The sequence below is a fragment of the Neofelis nebulosa genome, chromosome 6 (genome assembly GCF_028018385.1).
Source record: "Neofelis nebulosa isolate mNeoNeb1 chromosome 6, mNeoNeb1.pri, whole genome shotgun sequence".
Classification (NCBI taxonomy): domain Eukaryota; kingdom Metazoa; phylum Chordata; class Mammalia; order Carnivora; family Felidae; genus Neofelis; species Neofelis nebulosa.
The window spans coordinates 114144027-114161630 of NC_080787.1; the positions used below are offsets into that span (position 1 = coordinate 114144027).

A 17604-nucleotide genomic window follows, 5' to 3' on the forward strand; every position below is an offset into this window, starting at 1 on the left:
AATTACTTAAGGAGGCTTAGAAAAAAATCTGAAATTGGGGTGCCTGGATAGCTCAGTTGGTTAAGCGTCAGACTTCGGCTCAGGTAATGATCTCATTGTGAGTTCGAGCCCCGCATCAGGCTCTGTACTGACAGTTCAGAGCCTGGAGCCTGCTTCGGATTCTGTGTCTCCCTCGCTCTCTGCCTCTCCCCTGCTCACACTCTTATCTTTCTCTCGTTCAAACATAAATAAACATTAAAAAAACAACAACCTGAAGTCATGGTAGTATCAAGAAATAGGTGATCAATTGGGATAGCTTTTAATTAAAAACAGTTCACTATAAAATATAATGTTATATTTTAAGCATAGTATTATTCTGCCACTATATTAAATATGAGTACAAAGTGGATTACACTGATGGAGTCATAAAAATATTTTCAGAGGTGGAATACATATGTAGCTTCCTACAGTAATGGCTTTGATGGATATGGTACACATTTACATATATAAATTTTTGTATGTTGGTAAAAATAGTTCTTTTGTATCACTGCATTTTTCCTTTTGAAGACAAGCGTATATAAGTTATAAAAGTTTTCTGAAATAAAAGTATGCAGTTTAAAGTGTCCATTCTTAAGCTATTGCTTTAGATTACTTCTACATTGGAAGAATAATTATGGAACTATTTTTGTCATAGATGTATCACTCTCAATAATAATCATAGGCAAAGAAAATAAATCCAGAGGATAAAGGGTTTTATTTTCCACCTTATTGAGAATGAAAATGGTAAAAGAGAATTAGTTGAACACTTTAAAAATACAGGATCTTGTCTATTTAAAGTGTTAGAAGGGCGTCGGTTAAGCATCTGACTCTTGATTTTGGCTCAGGTCATGATCTTACGGTTTGTGGGATTGAGCCCTGCATCTGGCTCTGCACGGACAGTGTGGAACCTGCTTGGGATTCTCTCTCTCCCTCTCTTTCTGCCTCTCCCTCATTCACACTCGTTCCCTGTCAAAATAAAAAGAACATTTTAAAGTGTTAGAGGATTGCATATTTGCACAAGGGAAAGCTGATTAATTGTGTGTAACTGACTTTAGGTTGGGCAGTCGGTTCACAGTTTAAGGTTTATGAATCCTCTGAGAGAGCCAATGTCTGAAAACTATAACTATTTAGATGCCGTGGGTGAGGGTGATTCCATAGAGTTTTTACATTAACTCCTGCTCTGCATATGACAATTGATGTTACCCACACCTGCAAGGCATTGTATTTACCACTAGTCTACGTCCTGCCCACAAAGCTACTTTATTTTTAATGTAATATAATTCATTTTAATATTTGATTAAATGAATTTTCAGGCTTTATTAAGAATATTAGTAGTTAAAAGCACCTTCACTGGCTGTGTTTGCCTGCCCATAATTTATAGGTATCAGCTATGAATTAAATATTTATTGAATTTTATAGGCAACTGTGTGCCAGTCCACATACTAGGCAGAAGGATACAAAGACATTTCTACTGTGACCATGTTGGTCAGATTAACTTCCCTTTTTCTCCTTCCTACTGATGTCATCAAAAGTCACTTGACAGTTTAAAACCACTGTCTCATTAAAAAAGGAACTGACTTCTTAGGACTTGCGCTTAAAACCCCCCTGCACAGACAGCTTGTGTTCACTCTGAGATGGGACTGGTGCAAGCAAACCATATAATCCTCAAAATTATTTCATTTTCTTGGTAGTGCAAATTCAGCTTGAAGAATCTTTGTGCCTTTATTGAAATCTAGGAAGACTTTGTGTCCAAAAATAATTGGAAAAAGGCAAAGATGAGAAGTGGATGATCTGAGAGCAGTCTCTCATTAGAATTTTCTAGCCCTTTCTCTGGGACCCCATCTTCTTACCCCATCTTCTCTTTTGGAACTAACCACTACCTCCTCTGTGCATTTGGGGGAGCTGCCTGGCACTGAGCCTCTCCAGGTCTCCAGCTGAAGCAGGGGAAGTCCTTACTTACTGTGGCAAATCCCAGTTACTAGCACAGTGCTTTGAACAGTCAGTGTTAAATAAGTACTTTTGAATAGAATCCAAATACTTTCTTAAGTAGGCTCTGCCACCTTAATGAAGTAAGAACACACTGGTATTTGAGTCCCTCAGTTGGAAAGGAATATGTGAAAAGTAAATGAGAATGGAGGAATACAGGCAGGGTTTCAGGTAAAGTGAAGGAAAAAATGAAAATGGTTCCTTGTAATTCAAGCTAAGTGCTCTCAATTCTAATCTCTCAGGAAGATAGAAATAAAAAGGTGAGAAGCAAAAGGTCAAAACTATGTAAGATGTAAGATAGGAGGGATGCTCTGCTACAGGTTATAACCATTTAGAATTACATTCACCTAAAGGAGAACTGAAAATATCATTGCGTGTCCTGGATACCACCTATCAGGCATAACATACACACACGCATGCACGCACGCAAGCACCCACCCACGCACGCGCCCCAAGATAATGTACTAATAATTAGGGATGTCTGTTTCAAAGAAACAGAAACAGTACTGCCTGAACTTAGAAGAGACTTTGACACAAACTGGCTGTGTTAATGTTAATGTTGTTAATGTTAATGATGTTAACGCATCACTTCAGTGTCTGGGTCCGCATCACTGAAGTTTACAGGTCCTTTGGGGAAGCTGCCAGGGTAGGAGTAGGCCTATGGCAAACTAACTCCATAGAGTCTTTAATGGAGGGTGCGTTTGGGGTAAGTTTTTTCTAGAGTAGAATGACCAGTTAAATGTGACCCTTGCACTGAAGGGTGTTGCGTGGTTATTGCAGTTATTTTTTTTATCTTTATCCACATCAGTCCATATTATTGTCCTAAATGACCCTATCTTAGTTTAACAATGTCATTGTGCCAGAAAGGTATTCAGATTTGTTCATTACTTTACCTAGGAGATTATAGAAAAATCAATATGGCTTTATATTTAGAATTTTATAGGTCTAAGTTGTCAAAAATTATGCATGGTAAAAATAGCTTTCATGCATCTACCAATATATGTTGAAGGGTCTGTTTATATCATTATCAGGCAAGAATCTAAGTATGAGAAACAATATGTGTCAATAGACAAGAGGTAGAATTTCCTCTGGCTTAGACTTGAGGCACAGAAACTCCAAATGTAGAGAAATTAAAAAAACAAAAAAGAAAGATCTCTAAGTTAAAAACATAATTTTTATACAGGTATACATTTCATGTAAGCTCTATTTACCCTAAAATTGTCTTGATACTTAGGTAAATAGATGTGGTAGGATTCTCATTTTTCGAGGTGGATACTTTTGCTTTATTTCCAAAGAGTAGGATTTGAGGTCAAGAAAGGTACTGAAAAGATCAGAATATGTTTGACCTCACCATTCTGGGGGTTCCTCTTTGTAGTGTGGGGGCCTAGCACAGGGCCAGACACTTAATAATTTAGTGGAAGCGGTTTTTGTTGGTCCACATTGAGATGCAATTGTTACAGTTCTCTCACCTCATTTGGAAGAAGTGTTTATGTTCCAAAATAAAATCTTGCAAAATAATAGCTGTAGGCAGAGAACTGAAGAAACCTAGCATAAGGTATTAAGATACTGAAAGCTGGAGAGAGCCAGATGAGGAATTTGCTAATCAACTGAGAACAGTGTATGTCTCTCTTTATTTCATTCTCTCTTTTGACCAGGAAAAACAGTGACTTTCCAAAGTACATGTTCTTCCTTGTTACTTTAAGTGTTTTTTGAGATACCCTGACTCATACTCCCAGAGAACTCATTTCTCCCAAAGAACTCATTTTGTGTGTGAGAAGTTTATTTCAAGTCTTACATGCAGAATGAGTAGTAGTTTCACTGTGGGAGATGAAGTGAGTGATGATATGGATCCAGAGATTAGAAAAAAGGTAATGACCTTGCAGTCTTGGCTTCAAGTAAGGAAGCTTAAGGAAAAGAATGAGTGTGAGCTAAGAGGGTAGATCATCTCAGTTGGGAGAGAAAGAAGTTGCAAAAACTTTTGTTTATAGAATCTTTTCTTTAAATGTTTATTTATTTATTTTTGAGAGAGAGCGGGAGAGAGAGCACAAGTGAGGGAGGGACAGAAAGAGAGGGGGACAGAGGATCAGAAGCAGGCTCCGTACTGACAGCAGCAAGCCCGATGTAGGGTTTGAACTCATGAACTGTGAGATCATGACCTGAGCTGAAGTCAGATGCTCAACCGACTGAACTACCCAGGTGCTCCTGTTTATAGAAACTTTAAAAAAAAAGTGTTTTCACATTTATTTATTTTGAGAGAAAGGGACAGAGAGAAAGCAGAGGAGGGGAGAGAAGGAGAGAGAGAAGCCCAAGCAGGCTCTGCACTCTCAGAGCAGAGCCCAACACGGAGCTCACACCCACGAACTGTGAGATCATGACTTAAGCCAAAACCAAGAGTCAGACACTTAACTGACTGAGCCACCCAGGTGTTCCAAACTTTTGTTTATTATTACGCTTGTAACATACATTCTGTTCTTAGCAGGCTCTTCTAAGCCCATTGGGAGCTGGCTAGTGATTTTGTATATACATCAAAATTTTGTATATGCTTCATTTAACTTGGACATCTTTGTTCTCTTCAGTTGTGCTGGTGTTGAATTTTCAATATTGTGGAGACTGCAGAGATGTTGGCATGTGTGTGTATCTATGACTGTTTAATGGTCTTTTGGTCAGGCATCCTGAAAATTGTGTATTTTCAACAGAGATGCATGCTGGGGGCATTCAAGGACTTCTGGGAAATCTTCAAATGTCCAAATGGGTTCAGCTCTGTAAGCACTCACAGCTGACAAAGCAGCACTCTTCCAGATTCCTCTACTAATTCTGTAGAAGAAAAAGAGGAAGAGTTGTTGCCTTAGTTAGAAAACATACACATAATTAGCTTTTCAAGCCTGGACATTTTTTAAAAATTATTTTTAATGTTTATTTTTGAGAGAGAGACAAAGCACGAGTGGGGGAGGGGCAAAGAGAGAGAGACACAACACACACAGAATGCAAAGCATAAACCCAGAAATTTAAAAGAACTTGGAAGTTAATCTCTCTTCCGTGTTTATTAGCAGTGTCTCCTCATCTTTCTATAGGTTATATATTTTTTAAACATCACAAAGCATTTGAAGAGACCAGTTGTCTCTACTTTATATACAATGTTGACAAAGAAAGAATTAACTGAAAATTAAAACAGACATTTATGTGGGCAGTTAGAATTGCAGTTTGGGAGCCACAGATTGAGATAGAAACCCAAATTGTGTTCCAAGGAAGACAAAGAGTGGGGCAAGGTTATATAAAGGTGGAAAGTTAGGAATGTAGTTTTCATTTAGATCCTCTGCAAAACAGGAATTGAAATTAGGTTAACTGGGATTGGTTGTGTATGCAAATGCATGGTTGAAGCTTGTTAAACCCAACTGGCTCCTTTAGAAGTGAAGACCACAGAAGATCCAATTGTGAGGGGGGTGAGGGGGGGAAGTTCAGTCTAGGCTGAGGGCTTGCGGATAGCTTCAAAGTTCAAAAAGTTCATAGTTCCTCTGCTGAGGACGTGCATAAATTCCTCCTCCCTTATGGCTTACTGGCTGTACTTAAAAAAAATTTTTTTTTTAATTTATTTGAGAGAGAGGGAGAGAGAGAAAGATGATGCAAGTGGAGGAGGGCAGAGGGAGAAGGAAAGAGAGAGAGGATCCCAAGCAGGCTCCACACGGAGCCTGACTTGGGGCTCAAACTCACTAATCATGAGATCATGAACTGAGCCAAAATCAAGAGTTGGATGGTCAAGTGACTGAGCCACCCAGCACCCCATCCTGGCCCTACTTTAAAAGAAACTTTCTTAGCCAAGCTTGCTTACTTGCTCCATTTTGAAATCTTCTTTTACTATATATATAATCATCCCTCTAAAAGAAAAATCAGGCATATGTAATCAGTGTTGCAGAGGACAATAACAACAGACAGGTAAGATGGCTGTTTGGTACATGAAGAGGCTTACACTTCAAGATACACTATTTTTGGTTAAATTATCAAAATATCACTTTTAGCACCTTTCTGTGCTAGAATATCTGTATATTTATAATTTTTCCAAGTGAATGTGTTTCATTTATTTTAAATCACAACAATAATCTATGCTCATTGTACAAGTTTATGTATGTAAGGAAGTACCAAAAAATGATTAATATTCTCCTTGTTCTCTCTTACACTCCCCACTAGCATTTTTTATTCTTTTTATGAAATTGAGATCATATTATATTCATTACTTTTCCCCCACACACTGTAAATATTACTTTTGAATTTTGCTTTATTTTACAGTGTCATGGATGCATCTCCATAGGTGGATCTAACTGGATTTAGCACATTCTTTCTAATCACTGTATAATGTTCCATAATATATACATAGTTTATTCAGCCATTCTTCCCTTAGGGACTTTCAGGTTATTTCCAATGCTGCAGGCAATGTCTTTGCTAGAGAATTAAAAGAGCCCAGTTGAGAATCACACTGTGGATTCAAATGTTCCTTCCAGCCAGCAGTCTCTAAGTCACTGACACCTTCTGTCAGGAAGATGAGATGACTCTTCACTGTAGAAAGCTACGTCTCCCTGCAGTCCTGTGGGTCCAGGCTGGGTGAACTGTCTGTTTTGTGCTGGAGCATGACATCCTGGTCACTCAGCATCAGCGTCGGTGGCCGGCTCTGAAAGGAAAATGGTAGTAGGAAGAGGGAGAGCTGGGAAATGACCAAGTAAAGCTCTGGGGTAAAGCAGCCTATTGTTGTCTGGTTTTCCTACACATCCAGTTCTGGTTTTTGCCTTAAAATGGTAGTTAATGAGTAAAATCTTGACAGACTTTTAGATAGTTTTTTGATCTTGTTTTCTAACACTAACCGACAAAAAAGGACTAATTCAGAAAGCCTGTGTCTGAAATAATAATATAAAGGCAAAAGCAAAATAGCAGCCAAAAGCAAGGAAACCTTGAAATAAACCCAGAGCCTAGAATTTCTTCATGTTGATGGAAGTTCACCTTTTAGAAATTCTTTTTCAATATACAAATTCTAATTCAATAGGTCTTTAACATAGACTGTCTTACTAAAGAAGTTCACTCACTTCATTTAACATAAAATATATCGTATTTAAGTATTTTAAATAGCATATCTTAATATTTTTATATGTGTTGTTATCTTTAACTTTAAGATTTTGGACTATCAGGCCAGTAATGATCAAGGTGTTCAGAGCTGCTCCTCCAGACTTAACATAGCTAACTTGTTTGTGTGACACAGGACGATGCTCCACAGAAATACACCCTTGATCGTGGCCATGGCTTTCGATGTGCTGTTAATTGGCTGAAGACAGAGTGGAAGCTGGCAAACAGGGTCTTTTTCCAAACTTGGTGTGAGACACTTCTCACAAGCTCTAGAGAAGAGATCTATAATTGACATTCATGTAACATGGAGGGGTGGGGGGTGGGGGTCTCACAAGATAACCATTCAAAGCCAGAAAGGAACACCTATGAAAAGATGAGGAATCTGTCCCTCTCCCTCCCTCCCTCTCTCTCTCTCTCTCTCTCTCTCTCTCTCACACACATATGTAAGTATGTGTGTATGTATATATATGTGTATTTATATATATGATATTTTCCCTATTTAAAAAGTAATCAAGGGCAGAATCAAAAGTAGCTATTGTATGACTGTCTGCATGTCACAGAGATTTGGAAAGATAATTTTGTGGCGATCCATGTCATCTTGCCTTCAGAGTGAACTGAAACTGGATTTGCATTCTTGGGTGCTACATGAGCAGCTTTGTGACTTTAAATAAATCACATCCACAGTTTTCACATCCACATAGTGAGTGAGGGTTATTCCTTACTATGTCAAAGGATTATTGGGAAACTTAAAATGAGACAATAGATATGAAAATGTTTATGCTGCATTGCATACATTCTGGCTTCCCTCTTAGGAAATTCAAGAGGTCTTCCAGTAGGAAGATGTTTCTTTGTAGGATTAAAAGGATACATAGAAGGGCAGTGGAGTGAATAAAACTTTGTGAGATGTGAACAATGGTGCCAATAACCAGACATAATTTTAGAATTATCAAGAGTTTCTATATCCTTTGTCTCATTAGTTCTTAACAAAAATCCTGTGTATCAGTTAGGCTAATTTTTTTTATATCAATTATGTAGGGGAGGAACCATGACTCCGAAATTAAATGAATTAGCCAATATCACCTGCAAGCCTATAATGGAGTGAAGTTCTTTTTGACTAATAGTTCAGTGCTTTTTATATTAATCTATCTTGTCTGTCAATGCCAGACAGTTGGCAAATACTAAACAGAAGTCTAATTGATTCAAAAGATGATTATCTCCATCCCTTGGTTGATACTCAGCACATTCTGTGGTATGCATGTATACCAATGCATCAAAGAGGAGAAAGAGGGTGCAAAGTCCCTTTGAGAGTGCAAGTCCCCTAAAAAGAGGAAAGTATGTTATTCCTTTGTGTTCTCAGTGCCCAACTGAGAGCCTAGTACTTAATAGGTTCTCAATAAATGCTTGCTGCTGCTTCTGTTGCTTTTGAGATACTATTCAGTGTTGACTTCTTAGGAAAGATTCATTAGAAAACATCATATGAAAGAGGGTTAGTTTTAGAATAAACAGAATCTGCTACCTCCTTCCCTCCCTGTACAGTAAATGATTTCCTAAGAATTCTTTCATAGGTACAATTATTAGAAAGATAAAGGATGCTTAGGAAAGCACGAGTAATTACCATTTCCACTTAAATGCAAGAGAGGTAATACAGATTCTACTCTCCTAAACATGAATATGAGGCTGTTGAAAATTAGGTCTTTGACTAGAACAGGCAGAAATACACAGCTGTCACTAGGGGAAAAATGCCTTTGAGATAAAGTGGAACTTCTCATATCTAAAGAGTAGGAGCATAGTGTGTTTTGTTTGATCCATACAAATTATAGTAATTTAGTTTCAGCCTGAACAAGCACCACAAACAAAAACTGGCAGGCAGGGTCTCTATAGGAGTGGCCAAGCAAGTCAGTTTTCATTTCCTTCCAAGCCCTAGTTTGGCTGATCCATCCACAGAAAAACAGAACAAAAGCCAGAGATTACTGCACCCTAGAGCATCCAAGTGGCTTATTCGGCTCAGGGTTTATTTATAGCAACCTGGCTCACACTGAGAACTTCCTTCTCTATTCAGCGAATGTGCTAATGTGCAAATGGAAGCTTCAGGACCATAACAGTAGACGTAGATGCAGGGTGTGATCAATGAGTAGATTCTCAAGCCTGTTGTGATTTTGATCTAGCCATGCCTTTCAATCACCACTGTGAACATTTACCTCAAAATAGGCTCATCCTCTTCTTCATGTGCACATTCTATTTGTAGATGTTGCTATGAGGACAGATTCATCGAAAATGACTGATGTGGAGCCTGTGGTCAACAATTTTGCATCTTCAGCAAGGACAGGCCGCCGGAATGCGGTGCCAGACATCCAGGGCTCAGCGGGGACAGGTGGAATCTCGGAGTTGCCCCTCAGACTGGAGGCCCTCTCCATGGAGGAAGGTAACACACAAATTCCCTTCAAAACAGTAGCACTCTCTTCTTAGTCCTTTCCTCTGGAGCAGTCTCTCTTTTAACTAGTCATAAGTGCTATTTTTTTCTGTGCCTTTTTTCATAAGTGTCTACTAAAATCTCTCAGTGTTTGTTTAAGGCTAAGTACATTTTTTAGGCTTTCTGAAAGTGGACAGTTTTACCTTTTTGTCTCTTGATGTGTATGTGGAAGCTGAACATTTATTTATTCATTGAACATGTATAGCCATGCACAGTGCTAGTAATTGGGAATCAGAGGTGAACAAATATAATCCCCTCAACAAACTTACAACATTTATCTAGAAACACTCAGAAATGAAATAGTTTTCCTTCTGTCATCCATTGGCAAACCACTTTGGCAGGTTCTATTTCACTGTAGTATTCTCAAGTCCTTCTGTTTCTCACATCTAAGAAGAAGTTTATTATCAGTTAAAGATGAAATCTTTAAGGTGAGTATTTGTATAAAAGGTGATTGTTCTTCAGTGGAAAAAGTTGAATTAAGGAAAAAAGGGAGCTGTCAAACTAATGAAGGGAAATCTCGGGTCTTTCACCCCATTGCTTACATACAGCTCATACAGCTTCCAGAGCTTAGTCTTCTGGAAATAAATATAATGATACTCTCAGTAAAGTTTTAAAGGAGTCCTTTTATTTAAAAATATTTGTAGAGGTTAAAGAAAAAAGTGTTACCAAAATACCTGTGCTTTGTGCCCCTGTTAGACGTCAAGGTAGACTTAAGTATGTGTACAGAAATTTACGCTTGCTGGCAATGAGGCAAGAGAAAGCTAGAAGTTTGTGCATATCTACACTATTCATGCAAGTCCCAGAAGAGGGCTCTTGGTCCTTTGCTTCAGGAGATTATTTGCTACCTGGTAAAGTTACAAATGTTCCTGGTTTGATCCCTATGAAATAAGTAAATCTTGGTTTGGCCAGGGACACCTCACCTTTTCCCAGAGGTCATTGCATTTCTCTTATGAGATACTACAAGTAATAGTAAAAAAAGTATATATATATACACACACACACACAAACTATTAATAAGATGGGAAATTGGAAAGAAAGAAAATAAATAAAAATGTGTGTAATCATCTCAGCCTTTTAAGTTTGAAAATGGAATATGGTTATTAGAACATATGTTGCTATTGAAGGGCCATCCTCAACTAGAGAGGGAGAGAAGCTAAGTTGCTTATTAGTATAATGGTCCTAATTAGAGTTTACGTACCCTAACTGCATACACACAAAACCTTAATGCTTACTGATGTTACCTGGTTAACTCTTTGTAGGAGAGTGAGTAGTTTTCACCATTTTACTTCCGTTGCTAGAGAGACCATTATCAGAAACAATATAGTTACTATTTTTATACTGTTAAAGAGCAAAAATTTCAGCTAAGTAAATTTGAAGATCTAATGACTTTATTAAGTGATTCATCAATCAGACAGCATCCTATCCAGCAAGTAGAGGGGAGCTCTGAGGAGTTGTACACAATGGAAGGTTTTTATAAGAAGGAAGGTGAGGCAAGGAAGTTATTAGCAAAAGAAAATAAGGATTGTTCTAAGTAAGGTCACATTCCCTTAGAGGGAAGGGAAAGGGGGTTATTAGGTGGTTAAGTGGTTTCCCTCAGATCTATCCTCTTTGATTTTTGTTGTTGTTGTTATTGTTGATAAATATTTTTAGGTGGGAAAAATTCTAGGCTCACAAATGTCTTGCATCCTGCATGAAACTAACCTGTCTGAAATTTGCCCAGTTCACACTTTGTCTTAATCTATCTCTTATAAATTAATAACTGTGATAGGGAGGACAATGATGCCTGATAACATATGAGCAAGTAGTGACAGAGGGCGGCAGCTGTAAATGTCACAAAGGGCCTTTTCTTAACTCCCTCTATCACTGTTCATTTGATCCATTGTTCAATTTAGTGCCCACTGAGTGCTAAGCACCATTCTAAAAACTAGCAGCATATTGGTGAATAAGACAGACATAAAGTCTTGCTGTCCTGGATGATATCTACAATGGGAGAGTTAGGTTATAAACAAATAAATATATGTCAACAGTATCCGTTCTATCAGAGAATTAAATAGGATGTTGTGGTAGAGTTACTGTGGTTTTAGATTGAGAAATTAGGACAGCCCTCGCTGAAATCTGAATGACAATGATGTGTTTTGAATCACAACTGAAGGAAGAAGCAGGCATCAAAGATCAGAGGTAAGAGCTGTCTTTGCAGAAGGAGCAGCCAATAAAAAGCCCTTAGAATGGACATGCCTCCAAATCCTCTTTGTTCCTCTGATCCTCACCATACCACCCCTCTGTTTCAAGATTACAAGTAGCATTGTGTCTGATGAAATCAGCAGTCCATTCTTAGTTTCCATCCTACATGATCTCTTGGAAGCTTTGTCATGATGCACCGTCCCTTTCTTCCCCTTAAGACTTTTCTTCTCTTGGCTTCTCGGACATTCCGTTCTCCTGGTTTTCTTCCTGCTTCACTGGCTGTTCCTCTCCTGCTGTTGTTTCTTTCTCTCTCTGATCTCTTAATGAATTACATGGTACCAGAACTCAGTGGTTTCTTGTTTGCTTGTTTGTTTTTGGTTTTGTTTTTTACATTTTCTCTATCAACATTCCCTCCTCTTGAGATACTGTCCGATTTCACTGGGACAATATCATTTTCCTGATAGCTCATGGATTTGTTTTCTCCAGTTAGAAGCTCCACTGACTTCACACTCATAAATCCGTCTGCCTATTTGACCCCTGCTTTGGCTATCTAAGAGGGATCTCAAACTTAATGGATAATAAAGCGGAGTCCAGATATTCTCCCTGATACCTGTTCTTCCTGCCTCTTCCCCATCTTGGTGAATGGCAGTTTCACACTTCCAGTTGCCAGAGTCAAAATCTTGGAATCATCCTTGTCTCCCCTCTTTCTCTCAACTGTGTATCTAATCTATCAGCAATAATTGTCAGTTCTACTTTCAGATTTGTTCAGCTAGCTGCCATTTTTCACCCAAAAGATCTGGTCTCTTGGTATCCCTCTGACCCCATCTTCTGTTCTTTTTTCTCTGTATTATCCTGACTGCAGTTCCTTCCTGCACATTGATAGCTTTGACTCTAACTTTCCCTCTGCTTAGAATGCTCTCTTCCTGCCATTTGCATAGCTCACCCCTTACCTTTTCAGGTCTTTACTTGCATGGCCCTTCTCCCCAGCTAACCCTAGCTAAAATCACAACCTCCATGCCCCAAGACTTCTTGAAAACTCCTATTTTCCTCCATAGCACTTCTCCTCCATAACAGTTAGGACTATTCTCCTCCATAGCACTTAGGACTCCTCACATACCATACATTTTACTTATTTTGTTTATTCCCCATGTCCCTCACTAGAAGTCTCCTGAGAGCTGGAATATTTTTTTTCACTGCTTGCTATATTATACATGTTTAATAATATATTTCCTGAAGAAAAATTGAAGAACTGAATAGAATCCATCATATTGAACTTCAAAGATGCCAGTGATGATTTTGGCAAGAGTATTAGGGAGGCAGAAGAGACTTAATAGCTTTCATTTAAAATGGAGACCTCAAGAGATGATACGTTTTAAAGGATAAAAGACAAGATAGTATGTGGAAAATTTTCAGTTAAAAGAAGGCCTTTGTTAGTTCAAAGTTGGTGGTGATGTGAGGAAATGAGGAGTCAGGAGAAAGGGAAAGTCAGGTGAAATGGAGGCGGGAGATGATTGTTAGAGTCAGCTTGCTGATGAGGCAGAAATGGAGAGGGTCCCAGATCTTGAAGGAATAGACTTGGATAGTCTGAGCAGCACCAAGGCCAGCTCCAGGATTGTGAGGTGAGATGTGGTTGGTTGCACAGGGCCCTGGGTTCAGAAGAGATTTGCACTTGCTGTTGCTGTCTTGAAGTTTTCCATATGTTTTGAAGACGGGGTGCTACATTCCCACTTAGCACTGGGCTCCAATAAATTATGTAACCAGTCCTGAGGAACACATTTTCCATTGTAATAAGAGGAAGGGTAGAAGGAATAAGTACAGACTACGGGGTTTTAGAAATTTGGTGGTTGAGGGAGCTTTTACCTGAAGATTTTGATTTTTTTTCTTTTCTGCAAAGTAGTGAGATCATCTCCTAAGAGCAAAGGAGGTAGAAACTGTGAGGAAGCTGGAGAGAGTGTGATGAACTATAGGGAGATCATTAAGGGGGTTGGGCTATGGAGCCACTTGACCCGGTCCAAATTGTGTTTCTGTCACTTACTAGCTCTGTGACTGAACAAGTTACTTAACCTGTTTGTATTTCAATAGACTAATCTATAAATGGAGATTGTGATAATACCTAGGAGACTGCCTCGCATGTAATAATTCTGGAGAATAGGAGGGAAAGGTAACTAGGAGAATGTTGATTCCCAAACCTATCCATATTTCTTTTCTTTGTATAGTTTCCATACCTAGATTGAGGGCAAAGCCTCTCCTAATCAAGGAGAGAATTATTAGGGTGCATAAAGGAAGTACTAATGGTTTCATTCCACTATAGTATAAAATATATTTCACTATATTCTATAAATGAACGGAATTATTTATTTATTTTTTAGATGTAAAAAAGAAAGATGAAGAAACAACACAATGCCAATTGGAAAAGCCCCCAAAAGAAGAAAAATGAAGGCTCATAAACTATCAAAAGTGCTGAATTTCTGTAAACTGAAAGACTTAGTGGCCCTGCTTTCCTGAGATGTTTGATCTGGTAGTAACTATGGTAACATTGCAGCCCTAAGCAACACGTGTGTATTAGATAATTTTGTTGTGATGCTACTCACTTGGAATGCAACCACAATATCCAATGTAGGCTATTAAACGGCATATTACTTCCAAATTGCACCCAAGGAAAAGGTTAAGAATGTATGGTCACTTATATACATATCATTATCTATAAACCCAACAAAATCCACTGTTCTCTTTTGGATTTACTTAGCCACATGTATTTTTAATTCTGTTTTTATGGTAATGGGCAAACCATTTTCTTAGTAAATATAAAACAAACACCATTTAAAACTATGGAATTTGTAGGGCAGTATTTTTTTTGGATGAGAAGGAATAATAGTCAAAAACACATAGAGAACATTTGTTTTTAAAGCAAAAATGCACTATTTTTCCCCAAACCCTAAAATGATTTGGAAAAATTACAAAACTTTGACAAGTTAAATATCTTTAGGATATTTTTGTTTGATGTATTTTGCTTCTAGTCTATGCATACTGTGATTTTTCTTATAGACTCTTAAAATACGAAATTTGTGACAAATTGTTTATATGGAACATGCCTATTAAAATGAATTTCACTATCTTCCTTAACTTTGGTGTATGTGTGTGCATATGTTTTTCTTTAATAAGACTTATTCAAAACACTTTACTAGTTGCTTTATACTGTCTTTTCCTTTCTTAGGGCTTATGTGTATTGTGACTTGTTTCTGAAATGATTTCCTCAGGAATGCAGACCATCATTTTTATATCTTCCCTAAAGTAACTAACATGACACAAATATTTAGGGAATGTTTTAGGTAGAAATAGCAAAATACTTGCTTTTAATATATATTTAAGTATATATTTTAAAAGGAACAAAAGCAAAACCAAAGTTGTAGTAAATTTTATTAGACATTTTAGAAAAATAGTAAACTTCTGAATTTTTAGAAAATGGACTAATGAATTTATTTTTAATTTTCAGATATATATGCATGCAGTTATATTTTATTTGATTGTTGACTTAGGCCATGTCTGTATACAGTAATCAAATAAACTCTTCACTGCTTGAGAAACTTGTTCTTGATACAAGTCTTCTTAATTTTATCTTCTAAAGTATACCAACTGAAAAATGGTGACACACTTTAGAGGAGGAAGTTAATAAGCTTTGCAACATAAATCACCTCCTACATATTATTTCATTGGCGAAGGCTAATTTCATATCTTATATATACCAAAGGGGTAGATTGCAAAGAACCTGATTGTTTTAAATTCTCAAATATAATTTTTTTAGGTAAAAGAATCAAAAGCAATATCTTAGGTGTAGCACTAATTTATTTTTTTTTAACTTTTTAAAAAATTATTTTTTAATGTTTATTTTTGGGAGAGACAGCACGAGCAGTGGAGGGGCAGAGAGGGAGGGGGACACAGAATCCTAAGCAGCTCCAGGCTCTGAACTGTCAGCACAGAGCCCAGCACGGGGCTTGAACTCACAAGCTGTGAGATGATGACCTGAGCCAAAGTCGGACGCTTCACTGACTGAGCCACCCAGACACCCCTAGCACTAATTTAATTTTCAATTAAATGTATTACACTAAAATTTTATTTCAGGAAGTTATTGAATGACATGATATTGTATAAACAGTATAAAGAGTATTAGAGGAGAAGAGTGATTTTTAACTTGCAGGGTAATGACAATTTTACTTCCTGAGGATATTTGTCAATGTCTGGAGACATTTGTGACTGCCACAACTAGGCTGGGGGCCAGGGAGAGAAAGCGCTGCTGGCTTCTAGTGGACAGAGGCTAAGGATGCTGCTAAGCTGCCAAATATCCTGCAGTCCTGGGAGCGGACCCTCACGGTGGGTGGACCCTCACAGCAAAGGATTATCTGGCTATGCATGTCAGTAGTGTAGAGCTTGAGGAACCCTGGAGCAGAGTTAAACTGTTAAGCACAAGGATTTTTTTTTTTAATTAATCACTAGTACTTTATTGTCTACAAATTTTCAGAACATTCCTACTGTCCAAATGTTTAGTATTTGTACAATAATTTCCTTTTTCGGTCTGTGTGAGTGAGCTATATGCATTGTATTATGTATAAAAACACGATAGCAAACATCAAACTGAGTCTTCATTGCTCCCCTGTTCTTTTAAATTTATGAAGGCTCACTTTCTGAAATAATTATTGCTTTGGTCCCTCATTCTATTTTTTTAAAGTTTTTATTTAAATTCCATTAGTTGGGGTGCCTGGATGGCTCAGTCGGTTGGCTAAGCGTCCAACTTCTGCTCAGGTCATGATCTTGCGGTTTGTGGGTTCAAGCCCCACATCAGGCTCTGTGCTAACAGCTCAGAGCATGGAGCCTGTTTCAGATTCTGTATCTCCTGCTCTTTCTGCCCCTCCCACACTCACGCTATGTTTCTCTTTCTCTCTCTCTGTCTCTCTCTCAATTAAACTTAAATAAATAAATTCCAGTTAACATACAGTGTAATATTAGTTTCAGGTATATAATATAGTGATTCAACTCTGCCATACAATACCCAATGCTTATCACAGCAAGTGCCTTCCTTAATCCCTACCACTTTTTTCACCCATTCTCCATCCACCTCCTTTCTGGTAACCATCAGTTTGTTCCCATAGTCAAGTGTTTCTTGGTTTGCCTCTGTCTCTCTTTTTTTCCTGTTGCTTATTTGTTTTGTTTCTTAAATCCCACATATGAGTGAAATTGTATGGTATTTATCTTTACCTGACTTATTTTGCTTCACATAATATTCTCCAGCTCCATCCATGTCATTGCAAATAGTAAGGTCTCAATCATTTTTGTGACTGAGTAATATCCCATTGTGTGTGTGTGTGTGTGTGTGTGTGTATACCACATCTTCTTTATCCATCAGTCAATGGACACTTAGGCTGTTTCCATAATTTGGCTATTATAGATAATGTTGTTATAAACATCAGGGTGCATGTATCCTGAATTAGTGTTTTTATATTTAAGTAAATACCCAGGAGTGCGATTACTGGGTCATAGGGTAGTTCCATTTTTAACTTTTTGAGGAGACTCCACACTGTTTTCCACAGTGGCTGCACCAGTTTGCATTTCCACCAACAGTGTAAGAGGGTTCCCCTGTCTCTACATCCTTGCCAACACCTGTTGTTTCTTGTGTTGTTGATTTTAGCCATCCTGACAGGTATGAGGTGATATCTCAATGTAGTTTTGATTTGTATTTCCCTGGGACGATCAGTGATGTGGAGCATCTTTTCATGTCTGTTGGCCATGTGTATGTCTTCTTTGGAAAAATGTCTATTCATGTCTTCTTCCCATTTTTAAATTGGTTGGTG

General features: G+C 37.9%; 1 protein-coding gene across 7 annotated transcripts in view; it reads left to right on the forward strand.

The window, feature by feature from the left end:
- The window catches only part of PKIB (cAMP-dependent protein kinase inhibitor beta), a 172020-nt gene extending 157136 nt beyond the window's left edge, over nucleotides 1–14884 (forward strand). For all 7 annotated transcript variants that reach the window (XM_058735138.1, XM_058735141.1, XM_058735140.1 and 4 more), the window contains 2 exons: nucleotides 9356–9532; nucleotides 14131–14884. In XM_058735138.1, the coding sequence (XP_058591121.1) occupies nucleotides 9356–9532; nucleotides 14131–14198 (245 nt within the window). In that variant the 3' untranslated portion in view covers nucleotides 14199–14884. The remainder of the gene's footprint in view (nucleotides 1–9355; nucleotides 9533–14130) is intronic.
- The last annotated feature ends 2720 nt before the right edge of the window (nucleotides 14885–17604 follow it).